General features: G+C 48.5%; 1 protein-coding gene across 1 annotated transcript in view; it reads left to right on the top strand.

Annotated features, from left to right (window-relative positions):
- Positions 1–20,658, top strand: part of hmcn1 (hemicentin 1) — a 99,546-nt gene extending 78,888 nt beyond the window's left edge. The window contains 41 exon segments of the mRNA XM_031575347.1: positions 1–89; positions 211–489; positions 1,826–2,022; positions 2,218–2,299; positions 2,753–2,889; positions 3,070–3,211; positions 3,542–3,686; positions 3,890–4,017; positions 4,199–4,358; positions 4,473–4,594; positions 4,780–4,944; positions 5,196–5,303; positions 6,165–6,302; positions 6,483–6,617; positions 6,974–7,249; positions 7,550–7,740; positions 8,127–8,340; positions 8,708–8,842; positions 9,039–9,229; positions 9,483–9,564; positions 9,822–10,091; positions 10,335–10,505; positions 10,892–11,062; positions 11,410–11,580; positions 11,843–12,013; positions 12,297–12,467; positions 12,703–12,873; positions 13,052–13,198; positions 13,551–13,688; positions 13,958–14,079; positions 14,375–14,612; positions 14,848–14,910; positions 15,052–15,171; positions 15,374–15,508; positions 15,637–15,750; positions 16,032–16,157; positions 16,433–16,561; positions 18,133–18,483; positions 18,715–18,834; positions 19,028–19,154; positions 19,449–20,658. The exon segment at positions 1–89 is cut by the window's left edge and continues 9 nt beyond it. Coding sequence (XP_031431207.1) covers positions 1–89; positions 211–489; positions 1,826–2,022; positions 2,218–2,299; positions 2,753–2,889; positions 3,070–3,211; positions 3,542–3,686; positions 3,890–4,017; positions 4,199–4,358; positions 4,473–4,594; positions 4,780–4,944; positions 5,196–5,303; positions 6,165–6,302; positions 6,483–6,617; positions 6,974–7,249; positions 7,550–7,740; positions 8,127–8,340; positions 8,708–8,842; positions 9,039–9,229; positions 9,483–9,564; positions 9,822–10,091; positions 10,335–10,505; positions 10,892–11,062; positions 11,410–11,580; positions 11,843–12,013; positions 12,297–12,467; positions 12,703–12,873; positions 13,052–13,198; positions 13,551–13,688; positions 13,958–14,079; positions 14,375–14,612; positions 14,848–14,910; positions 15,052–15,171; positions 15,374–15,508; positions 15,637–15,750; positions 16,032–16,157; positions 16,433–16,561; positions 18,133–18,483; positions 18,715–18,834; positions 19,028–19,154; positions 19,449–19,818 — 6,712 coding nt within the window. The 3' untranslated portion in view covers positions 19,819–20,658.
- The last annotated feature ends 204 nt before the right edge of the window (positions 20,659–20,862 follow it).

Genomic DNA, 20,862 nt, shown 5'->3' with positions numbered 1-20,862 from the left:
TGCTCAGGTGGCAGATGGTGGCAGCTACACGTGTGTGGCCTCCAACAGGGCGGGTGTGGACAACAAATACTTCAACCTGCAGGTGTACGGTGAGCATGGACCCCGATCACTATGGCACTCATTTGTGTTAGAGGGACGGCCTTCTCATTGCCCGTCTAGATTTAAGCCCATTGTGATGTCACTGCAATGTGATTTCCTGTCCTTTCTTAGTTCCTCCTACCCTGGAAGGAGCAGGCAGTGTGGAGGATATCACCGTGGCAGCAGGTAGCCAGGTGACCCTGGCGTGTGTTGCGGACGGGACGCCCCCACCCACTCTAAAGTGGCAGAGGGAGGGGTTGACGGTGCGGCCGGATGCCCACCTCAGTGTGCCCAACCAGGGCTCCACGCTCCACATCCGCAGTGCCAACATCAGCCACACGGGGGGCTACACCTGCACGGCAGCCAACCAGGCTGGAGAGGCCAGCAGGCACTACAATCTTATAGTACTGGGTGAGGTGTACAAAGATACAAACTCATGTACACAGAGTCACATTTTCACAAGGACCAACACACACCAAATCTGTACACATGTGCTGATCCCATATGCAAAATAGATTTATCTAGTTAGAAAAACACACACATACCTATGTGACAAAACTGAGGCAGTGATAGACACTAACGATTTGAAGATGAAAAATGAAGGGATGTGAAGGGATATTTGGATGCCCCAAAGATATAAAAACAAACCCCCTAGCACAGGGGTACTCAATTAGAAACCCAAAAGGTCCACTCGCCAAATTTCCATTCAGTCCAGGGTCCGGAACAGTGACGGTCAAAATCCAAAAACATAACTCCAACAAAAACGTTCAAACTATGCACAAAAGGTGATGTGGTCTGGCCTTATTTGTGTGAAAGGTGACACTTTTTTTGTGGTTTAAACTTGGGCATAAAATGTGTGAAGGCCAGGCGAAGGCACTGATGTAAGTGTTCATTAGTGAGTGTGCTCCTGTATTTGTTTTTCACCATATTCATGGTTGAAAAGGCAGACTCACAACAGTATGTTGAGGTATGCACGCTCTTGTTGTGTGGCTAATCTAACTATTACACTGCATGTTGCTTGGTATGATTGCAGATGGTTTATTTTTCTGCCCCTTAGCCTACCTCAGAGTTCTGCGGGTATTTTTGTGCATGCTTTGTTTCATAGTGACGTTTCACCTTACCACTTTTGACAAGGGCAACCGTCTCGTTGCAGATTAAACACATTGGTTTTGTGCTCCCCACAGGCAGCACAAATGCATACTTGTCAGTCCACTCTGTCTTAAATTCGCGATTTTTGGAATCAACTTTTCGTTTTTTGTCGGGCTTAAAGCACACCATGATTTTCGTTTGCTGAGAAAAAGATACCGTTCACAAATCGATCTGCCCGCGTTGTTGCCATTGACACACACAACCTGCGTGACCCACAGAGCTCGCGGCCAACATTGAGTGAGTGAGTTGTCATAGTGATGTTGTTATGACAGCTCCTGATTGGACCTCTGAATTGGACACGGAAGATAGAAACCACATATATAAAATATATAGCGCGAAATCACGCACCAATGAAAACTTGCTTGGATCATGATTAAATCAGAATGTTGATTTTGCCTTCGGTCCAAATTTGATTGCGTCTGGGTCCGGATCCGGACCGCGGTCCGCCTATTGAGTACCCCTGCCCTAGCATTTGTCCCTCGGGACACAGGGAAAGACACAATTTTAACTACCTTTAGTACCTTAAACTTTCTGTTCCTGGTGCCTTTATTTCCCGGTTCTCACACTCTCTCTCCCTCGTGTCCTCCTCTCCCCCCAGCTCCTCCTCAGATCCGGCGCGCGGGCGTGCCCACTGAGGTGTCGGTGGTGGTGAGCCACGTGCTGGAGCTGCTGTGTGAGGCGGACGGCGTGCCTCCCCCCACCATCACCTGGATGAAGGACGGCAGACCCCTGCCTCAGACCGATGGCGCGCGCCTGCTCAGAGGAGGAGAGGTGCTGAGGGTGGCCTCTGCTCAGGTCAGACCGACATGTAAAACACACACACACACACACGCAAACAAACATGCATGCAGATGCACATACGTACTAGTAATAACAAGCAGGCATGTTACTGAAAACACACATTCATGAAAGCAGACACAGGAGAACCAACACAGAGATGTAGTCGAGATGTGCTGCATATATTCAGTGCTGTCTGTCACACACTCGCAGGTGGAGGACACAGGGCGGTACACATGTCTGGCCACCAGTCCCGCTGGAGATGATCATCGGGAGTTTCTGGTGAGAGTCCATGGTAAGTCTGAGTTGAGTTACTTTAACCCTTGAGCCATTCATTCACTGGTCTGTGCGTGTGTATTGGTGGGTGGAGGCGTGGGTGAATGTGTGTTGGTGGGTGAATGTGTGTTGTTTGCTAATGTTAGCGTCTTTCTGGGGATAGAGAACAGGCTTTCTGATGACACACCAGCCTCAGCAGAACGTTTTGCTGTTGATTTGTTGTTAACTATTTTAGAGCAATAAACTGTTTCCAAAAAATTGGAAAAACTGTTGGCTAGTGCTGTGGAGTGTTTCTAGATCTGAGTGTTACAGGTAGAAATATCATTAGGTTGTTTTCAGCAGTAACAGTGATGGTAGTTATGATAGAAATTTGGGCAGCAAAGTATTATAAAATTATGATGTGATGGTGATGATGATGATGATGATGATGATGATGATGATGGTGATGATGATGATGATGATGATGTGTCAGTGCCACCAAACATCGCTGGAGAGAGCACCCCACAGAACGTGTCAGTGCTGCAGAACAGACAGGTGACACTGGAGTGCAAGTCAGACGCCGTCCCTCCCCCGACCCTAACCTGGCTTAAGGATGGGGCCCCTCTGCAGGTACACAAACCACACACTCACAAACACATAACACATACACAACAGGGCTAAAGGTTACTGTACCAATTCAACATGTAGATTCACATGCTCTAAAATAGAAAACTTCTATCTAAAACAAGTGCCTTTCTATCACAATTACATATGGTGTGTGTGTGTGTGTGTGTGTGTGTGTGTGTCTAGGTGTCTCCACGTCTGCGTATTCTGTCTGGAGGCCGCTACCTGCAGATAAACAACGCTAACCTGCCTGATGCTGCCCAGTATACCTGTGTGGCCAGCAACGTGGCTGGGGAGACCAGACGCCAGTTCAACCTCGCTGTCAACGGTCCGTGTGTGTGTGTTTGTGTGTGTGTGTAAACATGGATGGGGCAGTGTAAAGGGAAAGAGTTGAGCTACATGAGAGCAAAGCCTCTCTTGTGTTATTGTTTATAAATCATGGCAGAATCAGCGTATTATGTGTGTATGATGAATGTGTTCAATAATGGAATGTGATTACACTGTGCGTGTTTAATGTGAGTGTGTGTGCGTGCGTGTGTGTGAGTTTGTCTGTGTATATGTGTGTGTGCGTGTGTGCGTGTGTGCGCGCGTGTGTGTTTAATGTGTATGTGTGTGTGTGTGTGTGTGTGTGTGTGTGTGTGTGTGTGTGTGTCTACAGTGGCTCCCACCATAAAGTCTGGCCCTGAGTCGGTGTCAGTGCATGTGACCCAGCCTGTGCTGCTTGAGTGTGTGGTGAGTGGAGTTCCAACCCCGCGTATCACCTGGAGAAAGCATGGAGCCATCTTAGCCAACAGCAATCCAAGGTAGACACAGACATCACACACACGCACACACATACACACACACACACACATTACCTCACTCTGTCATTAATACTTATACACACTTCTGACATCCCTTGCTCATGGATTGTTCTGTATTATTAATCTTTTTTGTAAATATTTGTGTCATTCGGTTTTTTTTTCCGCACACACACACACTTACACACACACTTATACACTCACAGGTACACATTTGGAGGGGACGGCTCGTTGCGCATCAGCTCTGCTCAGGTGACAGATACAGGCCGCTACCTGTGCATGGCAACTAACCAGGCAGGCACCCAGCGCAGGAGAGTGGACCTACAGGTGTATGGTGCGTCATCATATGCAATGTGTACATCATATATACACCCTCACAGGCTTGATGCACAGACAGTGTACACATGCATGAGCCTTTAGTGAAACACACACACACCACACACGCCAATACCCCCAGTCTTAAAATGTACGTGTGTGTGTGTGTGTGTGTATGTGTGTGTGTGTGTGTCCTGCAGTTCCCCCAACCATTGCTTGGACCTCACGGAATAACATCACAGTGACAGTGAATGTTCAGACCACTCTCTCATGTGAAGCCACTGGCATCCCCAAACCCACAGTCTCCTGGGCCCGCAACGGCCGACCCCTCCACACCGACCACAACCAGAACATGTACAGGTGAGTCTAGGGCATGTCCATTTCTGTCTTCACACAGAGTAGTCACACAGAGGGCCTGTTCGGCGGGTTTGTGCCTGAGTTAAGAGCGGATCTCCTCTGTGATGACCTCCACAGGTTATTGTCGTCAGGGTCTCTCGTCGTCATAGCGCCCACGGTAGAGGACACGGGCGTGTACGAGTGTGTGGTGACCAATGAGGCTGGACAGGACAACAGAACCATCACACTCACTGTACAGGGTGAGTCTACACACATACACTATGCACAGTATGCACAGATGTTTCTGGAAAATGAACCTTTTCATTCTGGAATGGAATTTTTTATTTTTTATTTACTTATTTAATTTTTTTTTATAACTCTCTGCTATTCTCTGGTCATGTTTCCCTTTTCCTACCTTTTCCACTTCCTGTGTGTTCTTCTGCAGTTCCTCCTTCAATTGCGGATGAGGCCACAGAACTGGTGGTGAACAGACTGTCTCCGGTGGTGATCGGGTGCACTGCATCTGGAGTGCCTGAGCCCCTTGTGCACTGGACCAAAGATGGCCTGCGCCTCCCCAGTAACGGACAGGGCTACAGCATCCTCCCCTCTGGTGAGCCTCACACATGTGCGTTAGGTGCACACTCAGAGACGTGTATACCAACACACAGATGAAGAAATCTCCCACCCTTAGTGAAAGAGAGAACTCACACTATGCAACATATTCCTCCCCATATACTAGTGGAAACATTCAGATACACTCACTGATATACTGCAAGCTCACCACCGTTACAGGATCTGTGTGTAATCTGACTGACGCTGACTGATTGATGACTGACTGATTTGTCCCTTGGCCTCTCTCAGGTCCTCTCCAGATCTCCTCTGCTGAACTCAGCCACTCTGGCCGCTACTCCTGCATCGCCAGGAACGCCGCTGGCTCCGCCCATCGCCACGTCCACCTCAGTGTGCAGGGTAAGAGGCCACGCCCATTCTCAGAGGACACACTCACACCTACCTATATAACAGATTTGAGCTCACTTCTTCAACGTCGGATCCAGTTTGAATTAGGGTGACCAGATGCAAGCAAGCCAAATGTGGGACGAGTAGTACGTTTGTGTGGGTCAATGTGGGACTAATGCTGAGAGGTAGCGTAAAACCTTGATATAATGTCTATCTAACTGAATAAGAAATATTTGTATTCTGCCTTTTGGCTCATAAACACCTGTGTAAGTTTGGTGTTTGTGACGTGGCAGAGGAGTTTACCGGCCCCACGTCTGCACAGTCTGACTGACAGTCGTCACAGACTCATGATGACCGCCTGCTCTTCTCTCTTCTCAGCCACTGGATAAAAGCCAGGCTTTAAGAAAAGCTTGGCTATATTGCATTTGTTTGAGCCAAGTTGCTGCTTTTGACATATCACTATTAAATAGAGTAGAAAATATGCCAGAACAGCATAAGCGGCTCATGTGCCGGGCGGGGAAAAGAACGCACACGTGTTCTTATTTCCGACAAATGAAAAGCCAAATGACCAATGAAAATGCGGGACATTATCTCAGCCCACGGGGATGCGGGACAAAGGGTCAAAAGGGGTCAAACTGCTGTGCAGTACAAGGCAGCGTGGGCCACCCGGTCACTCTAGCTTGAGTATGGTGGAATGTGTTAGTAGTGTAGATAAGGCTGAATAGTCTGTCGGTCTGTTCTCAAGGAAATTACTCTGGTCTCTGGAAGTTGCCTGAAAATGTGACAATGAGAAATGTTCTGGGAAATGTTATCTGAGTCTGTTTCATGGAGAGTAGATGAGTGAATGTGTACCCCTCACAACCCACCCCTCAGAGCCTCCAGTGATCCAGACGCACACCCCCTCCCTGGATGTGATCCTGAACAACCCCATCACCCTGCCCTGCAAAGCCCAGGGCACACCACGACCCACCATCAGCTGGCAGAAAGAGGGCATCAACATCCTCACTACAGGTGTGTGTCTGTGTGTGTTCACATATTTTGTTTAATTATATATACATCTGACTAAAACTTCTTTATGTGTTTTTGTATTGTGTGTGTGTGTGTGTGTGTGTGTGTGTGTGTGTGTGTGTGTGTGTGTGTATCTGAGTTATGTACCTCAGTGATGATGTCTTTACTGCTTCTCTCCACTAGGAGGGGGCTTCTCAGTTCTGCCCAGTGGTGGGCTGCAGATCTCTCGTGCTCGGGCAGAGGACACGGGCACATACATGTGCGTGGCACAGAACCCAGCGGGCACTGCTCTGGGCAAGACTAAACTCAGAGTACAAGGTGTGGAGGGAGACCTGTCCTCGTGCATATGCTCCGTACACACAGACAGACATCTCTCCTTTACAAACAGACACAGACACAGACACAGACACAGACACAGACACAGACACAGACACAGACACAGACACAGACACAGACACAGACACAGACACAGACACAGACACAGACACAGACACAGACACAGACACAGACACAGACACAGACACAGACACAGACACAGACACCCATATACCCCAAGATCTAATACAGATATATGCTCGCACACTTGAAAATAAGTACACATGCATTCTCTTTCAGTTGCACACATCAGCACACACCCACACACCCTCATCCTCACACCCTGTTTCTGTCCACAGTTCCCCCTGAGATAAGCTCTGACAGTAAAAGTAAAAGCTACACAGTCGCCATGGACACAGCGGTGACTCTCGAGTGCCAGGTAGATGGGCATCCGGCCCCTACCGTGAGCTGGCATCGAGATGGGAAGCCAGTGGAGGAGTCGGTGCGGGTGAGGGTCCTCAGCTCGGGCGCCCTGCACATCGCCTTTGCCCAGCCAGGAGACACGGGCAAATACACCTGCAGCGCTGCCAACGTGGCGGGCACTGCCAGCCTCGACATGAGCCTCACCATCCAGAGTGAGTCTGGGAGAGGGCGAGGGGTTTGACATTCAAAAAGAACAAATTAAGCATGTCAAATTCTTTGTGATGAATGAGGAGTGGAAGCGTGAAGGACTAAGAGATATAGAAAAAGTTTGTGGGAATATGACTATAAAGGAAAAGTGTAAAGTGCAAATGTGAATGTATTCAAATCTAACTTAAACGTAATCATTACAAAGATTGATTGATTGATTGATTGATTGATTGATTGATTGATTGATACATAGAATAAACACATGCGTAAGGAAGCCACCTGACCTGTCTCCCCCCTACCCCCAGTTCCTCCGTCCATCCGTGAGGAGGAGCGGGAGCAGTGGGTGGTGGAGCACTCCTCGGTGCAGCTGCCGTGCGTGGCGGAGGGGGTGCCCCAGCCCAGCCTGGTGTGGGAGAAGGATGGCACCACCCTCGGTGACAGCGCTGGGGAGTACACCATCCTGCCCTCTGGAGAGCTGGCCATCGACTCCGCTCAGGTGAGGCAGACTCTGATGTTAGGTGCAGCACAGGTGAGGGGTGGAGTTGGTCGTAAATACTGAACAGAGAAGAATCAGTAGCTTAGAGTAACGGACTGCCACGGGGGTCAAATCTGCTGCATTTAACAAAGACAGACAGCTGTAGCAGTACCCCAGGTGAGATGTGAAACACAGCTGGGTCCTCCACAGAACACAGCTTTGGTGAAATGATACAGGATATGTTCAACTGATGACTGCAGGCTCAGTGGCGATGACCAAGGGAGATGTTTCCTCTTTGAAAGTAATGGGACAAATTTCTTGATTTCCTATAAACTTTAGAACAATTTGGAATACAATGATTCACACTTTCTCTCTCTCTCTCTCTCTCTCTCTCTATGTCACTGCAGCCTGAAGATTCTGGGAGTTACACCTGCATCGCCTCAAACTCTGTGGGCCAGGACAGTCAAACGGTCACTCTGTCTGTTCAGACCCACCCTGAGTTCAGTGAGCTGCTGGGAGACGTCTCGCTCAACAAGGGAGAGCGCCTCCTGCTGGCCTGTGGGGCCACTGGCATCCCCGCACCTAAAATCACCTGGACCTTCAACAACAACATCATCCCAGGTGTGTGCCTCAGACAAACACCATGACCCTAATCCAAACCAGTGCATTCGGACAGGACAGAACCTATTCCCAATGTTTTAAGCGCAGGCATTATTCTAGGTGTGTGCTATAATCGTAATCCTGTCCCAACTCTAATCCTTCTGCTAACCTTAATCCAACCAATCCAGCATAATGCACCTCGTATTTCAAACACATTTCTGACATATCATCAGTATTGGGATAATTGCCTGTGTTTTCATTGAGTACAACTCATAAATGTGTATGTCTCTCTCTCTCTCTCTCTATGTGTGTGTGTGTGTGTGTGTGTGTGTGTGTGTGTGTGTGTGTGTGTGTGTGTGTGTGTGTGTGTGTACGTGTGTGTCTCTAGCTCAATTTGACCATGTGAATGGCCACAGTGAGCTGGTGATTGAGTGGGTGAGCAAGGATGACTCTGGCACATACTCTTGTGTGGCTGAGAACGCTGTGGGCTCCATCAAATCTCTGGGCTTTGTGTATGTAAAAGGTAAGGGTCTCTTCCTTTGGTATGAATACTGTGTCAGAGTTTAAATGTATCACTATTAAATCGGGTGAAATCTTAATAAACTGGATAAAATCAATACTATTTGGATCAGACTCTAATCCATCAGATCTCATGACCTCTCTGACCTCTGTGTGACCTTTGACCACTGCCGACCTTCCTCTCTTGTCCCTTCCTATAGAGCCTCCAATCATAGATGGAGACAGTCACTCCAACCGCATCGAGCCCCTGGGCGGGAACGCCATCCTGAACTGTGAAGTGCGGGGCGACCCCCTGCCCACCATCCAGTGGAGCAAGAAGGGAGTTAACATCCCCATTAGCAACCGCATCCGCCAGCTGCACAACGGCTCGCTTGCCATCTACGGCACCGTGGTAATGCCCCGATCCCATGACAACACCAGTGGTACCCCAATCTAACAATCTATAGCAGACATGATGGAATTAGTCCAGCCTCTGTTTAATGATACCAACTGTGAAAAATAAAACCCCACACGACCATTGCAGCTTAACAATACCAATTCAAACACTGTAGGTTATCTAGAGCAACATTACTGCTTTTGTTGTAACTGTATCTGTCTGTAGTCCTTACTGAGACTGAGTTTGTCTCATTTTTCACTGTTGCCAGGGTGAGGATGCTGGCAGTTACATGTGTGTGGCCACCAACGACGCAGGGGTGGTGGAGAGGAGTGTTACGCTCACCCTGCAGAGTAAGACTGACAGGCCTCTGACCTCCATCAAGAGTCACACAATGCAGTGCTTGATCAGGAAACCCACATGATAATAACATCGACTCCTTTCCTTTTCTGTTGTTCTCTCTCCTCTCATCTCCCCTCCTCTCCCCTCTTTTCCCCATCCCTTCATCCATCACATCTCTTCTCTTCTCGTTCTACCCCTCTTTATTTCTCCTGTTTCTTTTTTCCACTCCCCTTCTTCTCCTTCCTTCTCTCCTCCTCCTCCTCTTCAGGTGCTCCCACCATCACGGTGGAGCCGGTGGAGACGGTGGTGGACGCTGGCAGCACAGTGGTACTGAACTGCCAGGCATCCGGAGAGCCCACGCCAGTCATCCAGTGGTCCCGCCTCGGTCGCCCCCTGCTAGCCAATCCGCGCTTCATGCAGCTTACCAACGGCTCACTGCAATTGGCCAGTGCACAGAAGGAGGACACTGCCGAGTATGAATGTGTGGCACGCAACCTCATGGGCTCTGTGTTGGTCAGAGTGGCACTGACCGTACGCGGTGAGTGTGTGTTTGTGTGTTTGCATATGTGTGTGTGTGTGTGTGTGTGTGTGTGTGTCTGTGTATGTGTGTGTTTGTGTGTTTGCATATGTGTGTGTGTGTGTCTGTGTGTGTGTGTGTGTGTGTGTGTTTGTGTGTGTGCATATGTGTGTCAAGTATATATTTGTTTGTGTGAATGTATGTACTATGTCTATATAAGATGAATATACTTACTAATGTAACCTTTTGCCCCCTTGCCTGTAGTCCATGGCGGCTTCTCGGAGTGGATGGAGTGGGGTCCGTGTAGCGTGTCGTGTGGTGAGGGCGCGCAGCGCAGACTCAGACAGTGTAACAACCCTCTCCCGGCCAACGGGGGGCGCCACTGCGTCGGCAGCGACACACAAACACGCACCTGCCATGGCAAACCCTGTCCAGGTGAGCATAACTGCAGCCAGTCAGATCACACATCACAAATCACACTGCATATATTGTAATAGATGTGTGTATAAGTCACAGTTCACTTATTGGAATATTGTTAAGAGTGTGTGTATAAGTCACAGTTCATATATTGGAATATTGTTAAGAGTGTGTGTATAAGTCACAGTTCATATATTGGAATATTGTTAAGAGTGTGTGTATACGTCACAGTTCATATATTGGAATATTGTTAAGAATGTGTGTATAAGTCACAGTTCACATATTGGAATATTGTTAAGAAGTGCATACAATAATAGTGAGATAAGAGTCTGTATATGTCTGAGTCTGAGGGTGTGTGTATGATTGTGTCTCCTGACCTATCATGTCTGTATTGGTGTGTGCAGTGGATGGGAGGTGGTCAGAGTGGTCTTCTTGGGAGGAGTGTTCTCGTACCTGCGGTCATGGCAACAGGACACGAGTGCGCACCTGCAGCGACCCTCCCGCCCAGCATGGGGGGCGAGCCTGTGAGGGGAAGGCTGTGGAGGCCATCATGTGCAGCATCAGACCCTGCCCTGGTGAGTACACAAACACACACACTCACACACACTCACTCACACACACACACACACACACACACACACACACACACACACACACACAAACACACACACACACTCACTCACACACACACACACACACACACACACACACACACACACACACACACACACACACAGACACACACACAGACACACACACACACAGATACACACACACTCACACACACACACACACACAGACACACACACACACACACACACACACACATACGCACTCCCTGAGAGGGACAAACACATACACACTAAGTGGTACACAAATATGTCTTGTTCTCTCTCTCTCTCTCCCTCTCTCTCTCCTCCAGTGGCTGGTAACTGGGGGGCCTGGCTGCCCTGGGGCGCGTGCAGTGAGACGTGTGGTAAGGGCACTCAGACACGCGTGCGCCTGTGCAACAACCCCCCGCCAGCCTTCAATGGCCCACCTTGCGCCGGACCCGACACCCAGACACAAGTGTGCAAGGAGAGACCCTGTCCAGGTATATCACACACACACGCACACACACACACGCACACACACACACACACCACACACACACACACACACACACACACACACATACACACATACACACACATGTACACAGACAATGTATAGTAGCTTACAGATTCAACAATCCACTGTGTGGGGTTTATGTGGGTTGTCTGTGTAAATATTCTGACATTTTGACTTGTGTGTATGTATGATCTGTCGATGTCTACTTGTTCTGTGTCTCATCAAGTCCTCTCTCCTCTTGTCAGTGGAAGGGAAGTGGTCATCGTGGGTCAGCTGGGGGGCGTGTAGTGTCTCCTGTGGGGGCGGAACCAGGCAGCGCACACGCCTCTGTGCAAGCCCCGCCCCCCTACATGGAGGGCGGCAGTGTGAGGGGAACGACATTCACATCGACTTCTGCAACAGCGAGCCCTGCCCGGGTACGCACACGCACACGCACATGCACACTAACATGCACACGCACACGCACACGCTCACTTACTGCCACACACTGCTTACTGGAGATGACACATATTTGATTTATAAATGGTCACTCTTTTCACAAGTATCGAGTGAGCATACACACACACACACACACACACACACACACACAAACAGTTGCTTAGTGGCACACACTTCTTACTGGCCATAGAGATTGCATATTTGTCATTTATAAATAGTCTCTCATCCTTGCATTCTCTCTCTCTCTGTCTCTTTCTTCAGTCCATGGGAACTGGGGCCCATGGGGCGGCTGGGGTTCGTGCAGTCGCTCATGTAATGGCGGTCAGATGCGCCGGCACCGCAGCTGTGACAACCCTCAACCGGCCAACGGGGGGCGCACCTGCGCAGGCTCAGATGCACAGACTCAGCGCTGCAGCACGGCCAGCTGCCCTGGTGTGTCATTCACACACACACACACACACACACACACACACCCTTATAGCTACACACACAGTCCTAGAGTAGAATTTCTCCTTAGTCCATTTGAACTCACCATAACTAACTGTTCACATCTGTTAATCCAATACTAGCATTTAAAGGGTTAGATTAGATTCATGTTTGCACGCTTGGCCATTTCTGATACAACCCCCATTATTTAAACTGTGTGTGTGTGTGTGTGTTTTTCTAGTGGATGGTAACTGGGGACCTTGGCAGGCCTGGGGAGAGTGTTCAGCTTCCTGTGGGGGTGGAGAGAGAACACGGACCAGGCACTGCAACAACCCATCGTCTAGCAACAAGGGTCGTCCCTGTCCAGGAGACTCCACTCAGCTGTCCAGGTGTAACGCACAGGCATGTCCAGGTGAGTGTGTGTGTTTGTGGTGTGAGTTTGTGTGTGTAAGAGACAGATTGTAAGAGTGAGTGCATTTAACTGGAAGTGTGTGTGTGTGTGTGTGTGTGTGTGTGTGTGTGTGTGTGTGTGTGTGTGTGCGTCTACATGTATCTATGAAAAAGTTTTGATTTGGGTTATATTTGTGCAGGCGGTCCCCAGAGAGCCCGGGGCAGCATCATTGGAAACATTAATGATGTGGAGTTTGGCGTCGCCATTCTAAACGCCACCATCTCTGACAACCAGTCAGGACCCAGGATCATCCAGGCCACCATTTCCAATGTCCCACGTAGCCTTGGTGAGGAGTGGGACTCTCTCTCTCTTACACACCCACACACACACACACACACACATATGTTCTCACTAGCTCTCCATTGTAACAGATACACACAGAGAGGCACACACACATAATTAATTAATTAATTCATTCATTAATTCATTAATTCATTAATTAACATTAATTTCCTGTATGTGTAAATATACTTGGCCAATACAAATAATTCTGATTCTGAATTCTGATTCTGATCTGGGGTAAAGACTCTTTCCCTTAATACTGTTTGTTTGACAACTAATTTGCTATAATCCCAATAAATCAAAGCTAATCTCAGGTCATTTATTTGCTTTAATGTGATCATGATGTTGTGGCTCAGGTCCTGCCATGAGGAAGCTTATCTCACTCCTGAACCCCATCTACTGGACGACAGCCCAGGAAGTGGGCGAGGCTGTAAACGGCTACACCCTCACGGACGGCATCTTCAGACGCGAGACACAAGTAGAGTTTGCTACAGGTGAGCAAAGTGTGAGAATGGTGTGAGGGGGTGACATTTTCCCTGTTTGATTTGTGTGGTGATGTTTGTGTTTGTCTAGTATGTGTTTGTGTGTTCTTATTGATTTCAACTGACGTTTTTGTCTCTGTGCATACGCATATCCTTTAGCATGGATATCTTTAATGTCTGTCTATTTCTGGATGTTCACATACACATATATATGTTGTGTCTATACTGTATATCTTGACTTACACATGTATTTGTGTGTGCATCCCTGTGTTTGTATCCAGGTGAGATCCTGCGGATAACTCATGTTGCCCGGGGGCTGGACTCTGACGGCGTGCTGCTATTGGACATTGTGGTGAACGGCCACGTCCTCCAGTTGCCGTCTAATGCAGACATCAGCCTCAAGGTACTGCCTCTGACACTTGACCTCTGCCCCTCTCTACCACACATGACTCAAGAGGCCTGCCCTCCCTTGAACTTCTAATTAGTGCTCTATAAGTGCAGAAATAATGTACTGTGTGCAGACAACTGTATGTATCCACTTACATTTCAGAATGCATTTGGCTTATTATTTAATGGCAAAATGAAGTATCTGATGAGTTTTTTCCTAGTCACGCAGACACATGTATGAAAAAATCATGTGTATGTTTCTGTGTACGTGTGTGTGTGTGTGTGTGTGTGTGTGTGTGTGTGTATGTTAGGACTACTCTGAAGACTACATTCAGACGGGAGCAGGCCAGCTGTATGCTCAGTCCACGCGCATGTTCAGCATCGACGGCGTAAGCGTGCCCTACTCCTGGAACCACACCATCAGCTACGAGCCGGGCCGCGGGCGGATGCCCTACCTGGTGGAGACGCTCCACGCCGCCTCCATCGCGGCTCATTACCACCCCCTAGAGGAGGTGCTGGAGTACACCATCCATGCTATCATCGCCAAGGGTCAGTAATACTCTTTTTCTCTCAATGGACGTTTCCATTGTCTCCTCTTTTCTTCTCCATCTTTGTTTGTTTGGTGTGTTCAACCTTCCTCTCTGGTTTTTGCTTCCTTCCTCCGTTCTCGGTCTTACAAAGAGTGTTGAGGCTCATTATACTCAATGTAAAACATGCTATGACGTCTACATCATGATGCAGTTAATGATGCAGTTAATGATGTAATTACACACATTGTCTGCAGGTGACCGTAGTAACCAGTGTCCCGGTGGATTCCGTCTGGATCCCACTGGTCCATACTGCTCAGGTAAGCAGCCAAGTTTCTCATCAAATCACATTGTCAAAAAAGTTGTATCATGATATGAAACAGATGCTTTTCAGAGACTTTGTTCACATAATTCATTTGCTTTTCCTATCTTGTGTGTGTGTGTGTGTGTGCTTGATGAAGATGAGAATGAGTGTGAGGAAGGTAACCCCTGTTCTCACACGTGTCACAATGCCATCGGCACGTACTACTGTTCCTGCCCACGAGGACTTACCATATCAGCTGATGGAAGGACATGCCAGGGTATGAGCTCTCTCTCTCTCTCTCTATCACACGCACACACACACACACACACACACACAGGACAACCGTATTATTTGGTAGTACCTTCCATGGTGTGAGTTTTCCTTTACACAAACATACCCACCGATGCACTCACACGTTTGCATATTTATATTTAAATATCTGCATGCCGACCTTTCTCAATGTCTTTGTGGACCTGCAGACATAGACGAGTGTGCACTGGGAGGCCACACCTGTCATAATGGGCAGGACTGTGAGAACCTCATTGGCTCCTACCGCTGTGTGATGCGCTGTGGGCGGGGCTTCAGGAGGACCACTGATGGGCTGAGTTGCCAAGGTCAGGCCTCTGACTTATCTCACTGTTTTGGCTTCCATGTCAACACATATTCACCATCAACAACTAATTCAACGAAGTTCCTTACCATTGTCATCCTTGCTTCTTTATCTATTCTTTTTCTCTTGCAGATGTGAATGAGTGTAAGGAGTCGAACCCGTGTCACCAGCACTGTCTGAACACCATCGGCAGTTTCCGCTGCGCGTGTGAGCCAGGCTACCAGCTCAGGAACCGACGCTGCATTGGTTAGCACTCTGTTAGGTCCTTAACCCCTACAGGCTTGTCTAGAAATACCCTGTTGGCCACATAAAACAAACAACTAGACAAGACTATAATACCAGAGGCGACTTGGCTTCCTCTTCTCGGCCATCTTGTTTTCTCCTCCTGAAAATGGTTCACAGGGTTGCGTTGTTCTTCTGACGCGCTCCAGCTCTTCTTCTGTCGAACAGTTGCTAAAAATGTGCGCATTTAGATCACAGTTCCACAAGCCGCTAAATGTTCTAACATTTCCCCCATCTCTTCTCAGACATTAATGAGTGCAGGCAGAGGGTGTGTCGGTCGGACCAGCAGTGTAAGAACACACGCGGCGGGTACACCTGCATAGACCTGTGCCCATCGGGCATGACAAAGGGTGGCAACGGCACGTGTGTAGGTGAGGGCTTGAAGGCGTCTCAAACTAGGTCAAAACTCGGCACATATAAGTCGTATAAACGACGCATTTGATGTTTCAGTTCATACTGTGTGGAGATGTGAAGGTGACCAAAATGGTAGAGTGTCTGTTTAAACAATGTAGAAGTTATTCACTGTCGAATGGATGACGAGGTCCCATTTTGGGTGAAACAGTCACCTGAATCCAGTGTTATTTATTCCATCTGTATTTGAGTCTGGGGTGGTTCCATGTCCTCATGCGTGTTTTTGTCGTCTCAGATGTAGACGAGTGCCGGGATGGAACACACCAGTGCAGGTACAACCAGGTGTGTGAGAACACACGCGGCAGCTACCACTGCACCTGCCCACGGGGGTACCGCTCCCAGGGCGTGGGCCGACCCTGTCTGGGTATGTACACACACACACACACACACACACACACACACACACGCATTCGCAAACTTACAGGTACAGTATACATACATACCAACTCTCCCTAAGTGCATGCACACATACATATAAGCACATGCTTATACACGTCCCAGCATTGTAAGTGCATACCAGTGCACCCCAAAGAGTTCCATCACAAGCATGCACTGACAAGCACCTCCACAGACATGTCAACAAAATTACACACACGCGCGTGCGCACAGACACACACACAGACACACACAGACACACACAGACACACACACACAGACACACACAGACACACACAGACACACACAGACACACACAGACACACACACACACACACACACACACACACACACACACACACACACACACACACACACACACACACACACAGCTGCGTTCCATAGGCTGCGAGGCTGCTGCTTCTGCTAGTGCTCTCACTTCGCTCCCATTCTGCTCTCACCATTCATTTTCCCATCTCATTTTTCCCAGCCAACCACCGCTCTGCCAGTGTCTGTGTTCTGCCAACCACCCCTCTGCCAGTGTCTGTGTTCTGCCAACCACCCCTTTGCCAGTGTCTGTGTTCTGCCAACCACCCCTCTGCCAGTGTCTGTGTTCTGCTGACAAATAACAGCAGTAGTGCTGAGAGTAACTCTTCAGTGTCACTCAGCATCACTCACCGCCTCCACTGCTGCTTGGCTTACACCCCCACACCCCTGCTCGATACTTCACGCTGTGTTAAAGCTAAACGCTCCCGATCGATCAAAATGCTAACGTAATTGCAAAACATTTGTAGTCAGGAAAGATCAGTCAAAATGGTAACGTAGTTGGAAAAGGTTTGTCATCAGGAAAGATCAGTCAAAATGGTAACGTAGTTGGAAAAGGTTTGTGATCAGGAAAGATCAGTCAAAATGGTAAGGTAGCGGTAAAAGGTTTGGAGTCAAGGAAGATATTTGTCTGTCATCACAACATAGCAACACCCCCACCCCCAACTCTCTCTCTCTCTCTGTCTGTCAGTATATCAGTGACTGTGCTTTCCTTCTGTGTCTGCCTTTTGTCAGTCTGTGACCTTTTGTCTTTGACCTTTGACACTTGACCTTTCGCTTGGGTTCTTGGCCTGAAGCACTCTCTGCTTTTCTAATGACATTCATGGCCTTTGTCCTGAGTCACAGTTGGACCTCTAGTCCAACCTCTGGCCCATCTAACGCCATTAATACTCTAAAATGTCATTGATCATTCCTGGTACATTCATGTTGCCGGTCGGCATTGATTGAGTTTAAGACTGCTCCAATGCTTAATCAGATCTGTGATGAATCTGATCCATCTGATCCATGTTTTTGCCATGCTGTGAAGTGAATTTGGGGCATTTCATTGATTTCATTTTTGTCCTTCAACCCCTGCTCTCTCTCCCTCTCTTCTACCTTTCCTCTTTGTCATCTCCTCTTCCTCTCTACACCTGCCTCTTTACCTTTCTCTGTTTTTCACTTTTCTCCCCCCGCCTTTTCATCCATCCCTCTCTCCCCTGCGTCCTTCTACCTGTGCTGGCTGTGTTGTGGTGGCAGACATAAATGAGTGCGAGGCTGTGCCCGCACCGTGTGCCCACCGCTGTGTCAACAGCCCCGGCAGCTTCAAGTGCGTGTGCCCGCCCGGCCTGCATCTCCTAGGCGACGGGAAGTCGTGTGCCGGGCTGGAGCGGTTGCCTAGCTACCAGAGCCTCACCTACGGCTACCAAGGGTGGCAGGGCACCCCCCAGCGCCGCTTCCACAGCCTCGCGGCCCAGAGTTTCGACTCCTACCCCCGCCCAGCAACCCCCTCACGCACACGTAGGCATGCCACACTCCCACGCCTCCACCCGCACCCAATCCCTCACGTGTGCCCCCCAGGGTTCAGGCCAGAGGCTGGCCGCTGCCTAGGTAACTATGGGCGAGGGGGGGGGGGGGGGGGGGTGGTCTGAGGACAGAGGAAGCGTCATTACTTGCATGACTCATGTGGGACTGATAGGGTGTGTGAGGTGATAAGTATGAAAGTAGATGCAATAGAGTAGGCTATACCATTTACCTGTGTATTGTTTTTGTGTTTTCATTCATGTGTGTTTGTGCGTGTGTTTGTGTGTGTCTGTGTGGGTGTGTGTCCGCATTCCACAGACATCAATGAGTGTGAACAGCGTGACACGTGTCAGCACGAGTGCGTGAACACACCTGGCAGTCACAAGTGTCTCTGTCCCTCTGGCTACCGCCTCATGACCAATGGCAAGACCTGCCAGGGTAAGACCACACCATCAGAATTCACACACAATACGACAGTTCCATGATCAGTTCAGCTCTATTTATCAGTTTCAATGGTTTCGTCATTGACAGTCTTGGAAAACGTTGCCCCAGGAACATAGATTAAAAGCTGTAAAAGATTGACCCTCCAGAAAGAGAATATAGATTTGCATTATGTATGTTATCTTTCCAGACATAGACGAGTGTCAGGAGCAGAACATCCAGTGTGGGGCCAACAGGATGTGCTTCAACATGAGGGGCAGCTACCAGTGCATCGACACGCCCTGCCCCCCCAACTACCAGAGAGACACTGCCACTGGGTACGCCATTGTCTGGTTAAATTATACACTGAAACACCTCATCCAGAAACCTAGACTTTGTAGACTAGGTTACTTCTCTCATATTTGAAAGCATCACTTTTCCAGTCATGTATGTCACTGTAGTAAATGATTATTTACTAACGCTAATGATAATTCACACCTGTAGTATACAGACATTTGTCACTCGCAATGACATGCTGCACCTCTAACCCTAGTCTTGAGCTCATTCATTATTCTGAACTTCTAAACACGTTAGTGTTGTCAACCCTGTGTTTCGTTTAATTCGCTCTGCAGTTTCTGCCTGAAGAACTGCCCGCCCAATGACCTGGAGTGCGCGCTGAGCCCCTACGCGCTGGAGTACAAGCTCCTCTCGCTGCCGTTCGGCATCGCCGCCAACCAGGACCTGATCCGCCTGGTGGCCTACACGCAGGAGGGCGTGGTGCACCCTCGCACCACCTTCCAGGCGCTAGAGGAGCAGGACGAGCAGATGCCGTTTGCCCTGCGCGACGAGGGCCTCAAGGGGGTGCTGTACACCACACGGCCCCTGCGCCAGCCGCACACCTACCGCATGAAGGTACGGGCGCTCTCCTACGGCGCCGACGGCAACATTGACTACCACACCACGTTCATCGTCTACATTGCCGTGTCCGCCTATCCCTACTAAAGGAGCACTTTACGATGATGGGGGGAGAGAGAAAAGGATGGAGAATGGACAGAGTAATATCTCTTTCAAAGCAAGAGGTTGAGTGCATTTTTTTTTGTGAGTGTATGTATGTGATTGTGTGAGTGTGTGTTTGTGTGTGTACATGTTTGACAATTTTGGACATCCGCCACTTGAAGGGAAAAACCTGACTCCAGCAATCCTATCCTCTGTTGGAGGGACTGCCAGCCAAGTGCGGTATAGGGCACGGCTCCACATCGTTCTCTGGTGGCTTGGAGGTTTTCCAAACCTCTCTCCTATTGTTGGTCTGTGCGGGGACCTTAAAGTGAAGCGATGATGGCAGAACCAAACGGTTAGATGGCCTACTTAGGCGTGTTTCAAGTTGAGGGATGGAGATACAAACAAAATGCAACCAAATGGCTACATCTACCTATTAACTTATTATGTGCTTGAAAATGGATGATGTTCCCCCCATATCAGCGCATCATCAGCAAGAGGAGACACAGTTGAGATTGATCAGAAATGGTGCTTGTGTAGGTTACATGAAACCACAAGGGGTTTGGGTTGTCCCTCTCCCCACCCAACCTCAGGTAAGCATACAAGTCCAGTGTATAATAGCCCCACCTCTTTCACTCTTATGTGTATCCGCAGATATCCCACTACTTCAGTCCAGTCCACTATTCCTACTGTCTCATACAGCCACGGACTTCAGTCAGTACATAAGATGTATTCTATTTTGAATATTTGTATATAAGCGTTTTTTATTCTGTAATATGATTCTATACTGTACTCTATTCATGTCTTTTGTAAAAAATGAAACAATAAATGTACAACACAAATCAACTAGTGTGAACATTCTTGTCGTACAGCATGATGATCGTGTTTAAATTGCCAAGAATAAATATGAGCACTAAATCCAACAAACCCTCAACATCAGGTGCATATATAATCTTTTAATTTCACCACAAGAGCACAAACATAAAAAAGGAATATTACGTAAGGCAATCTTTACACCAGTTTGGTACATTGTGATTGATTGGTTATTTT

Source organism: Clupea harengus, chromosome 10 (assembly GCF_900700415.2).
Source record: "Clupea harengus chromosome 10, Ch_v2.0.2, whole genome shotgun sequence".
Classification (NCBI taxonomy): Eukaryota; Metazoa; Chordata; class Actinopteri; order Clupeiformes; family Clupeidae; genus Clupea; species Clupea harengus.
This window is presented reverse-complemented; position numbering and strand designations above follow the sequence as displayed.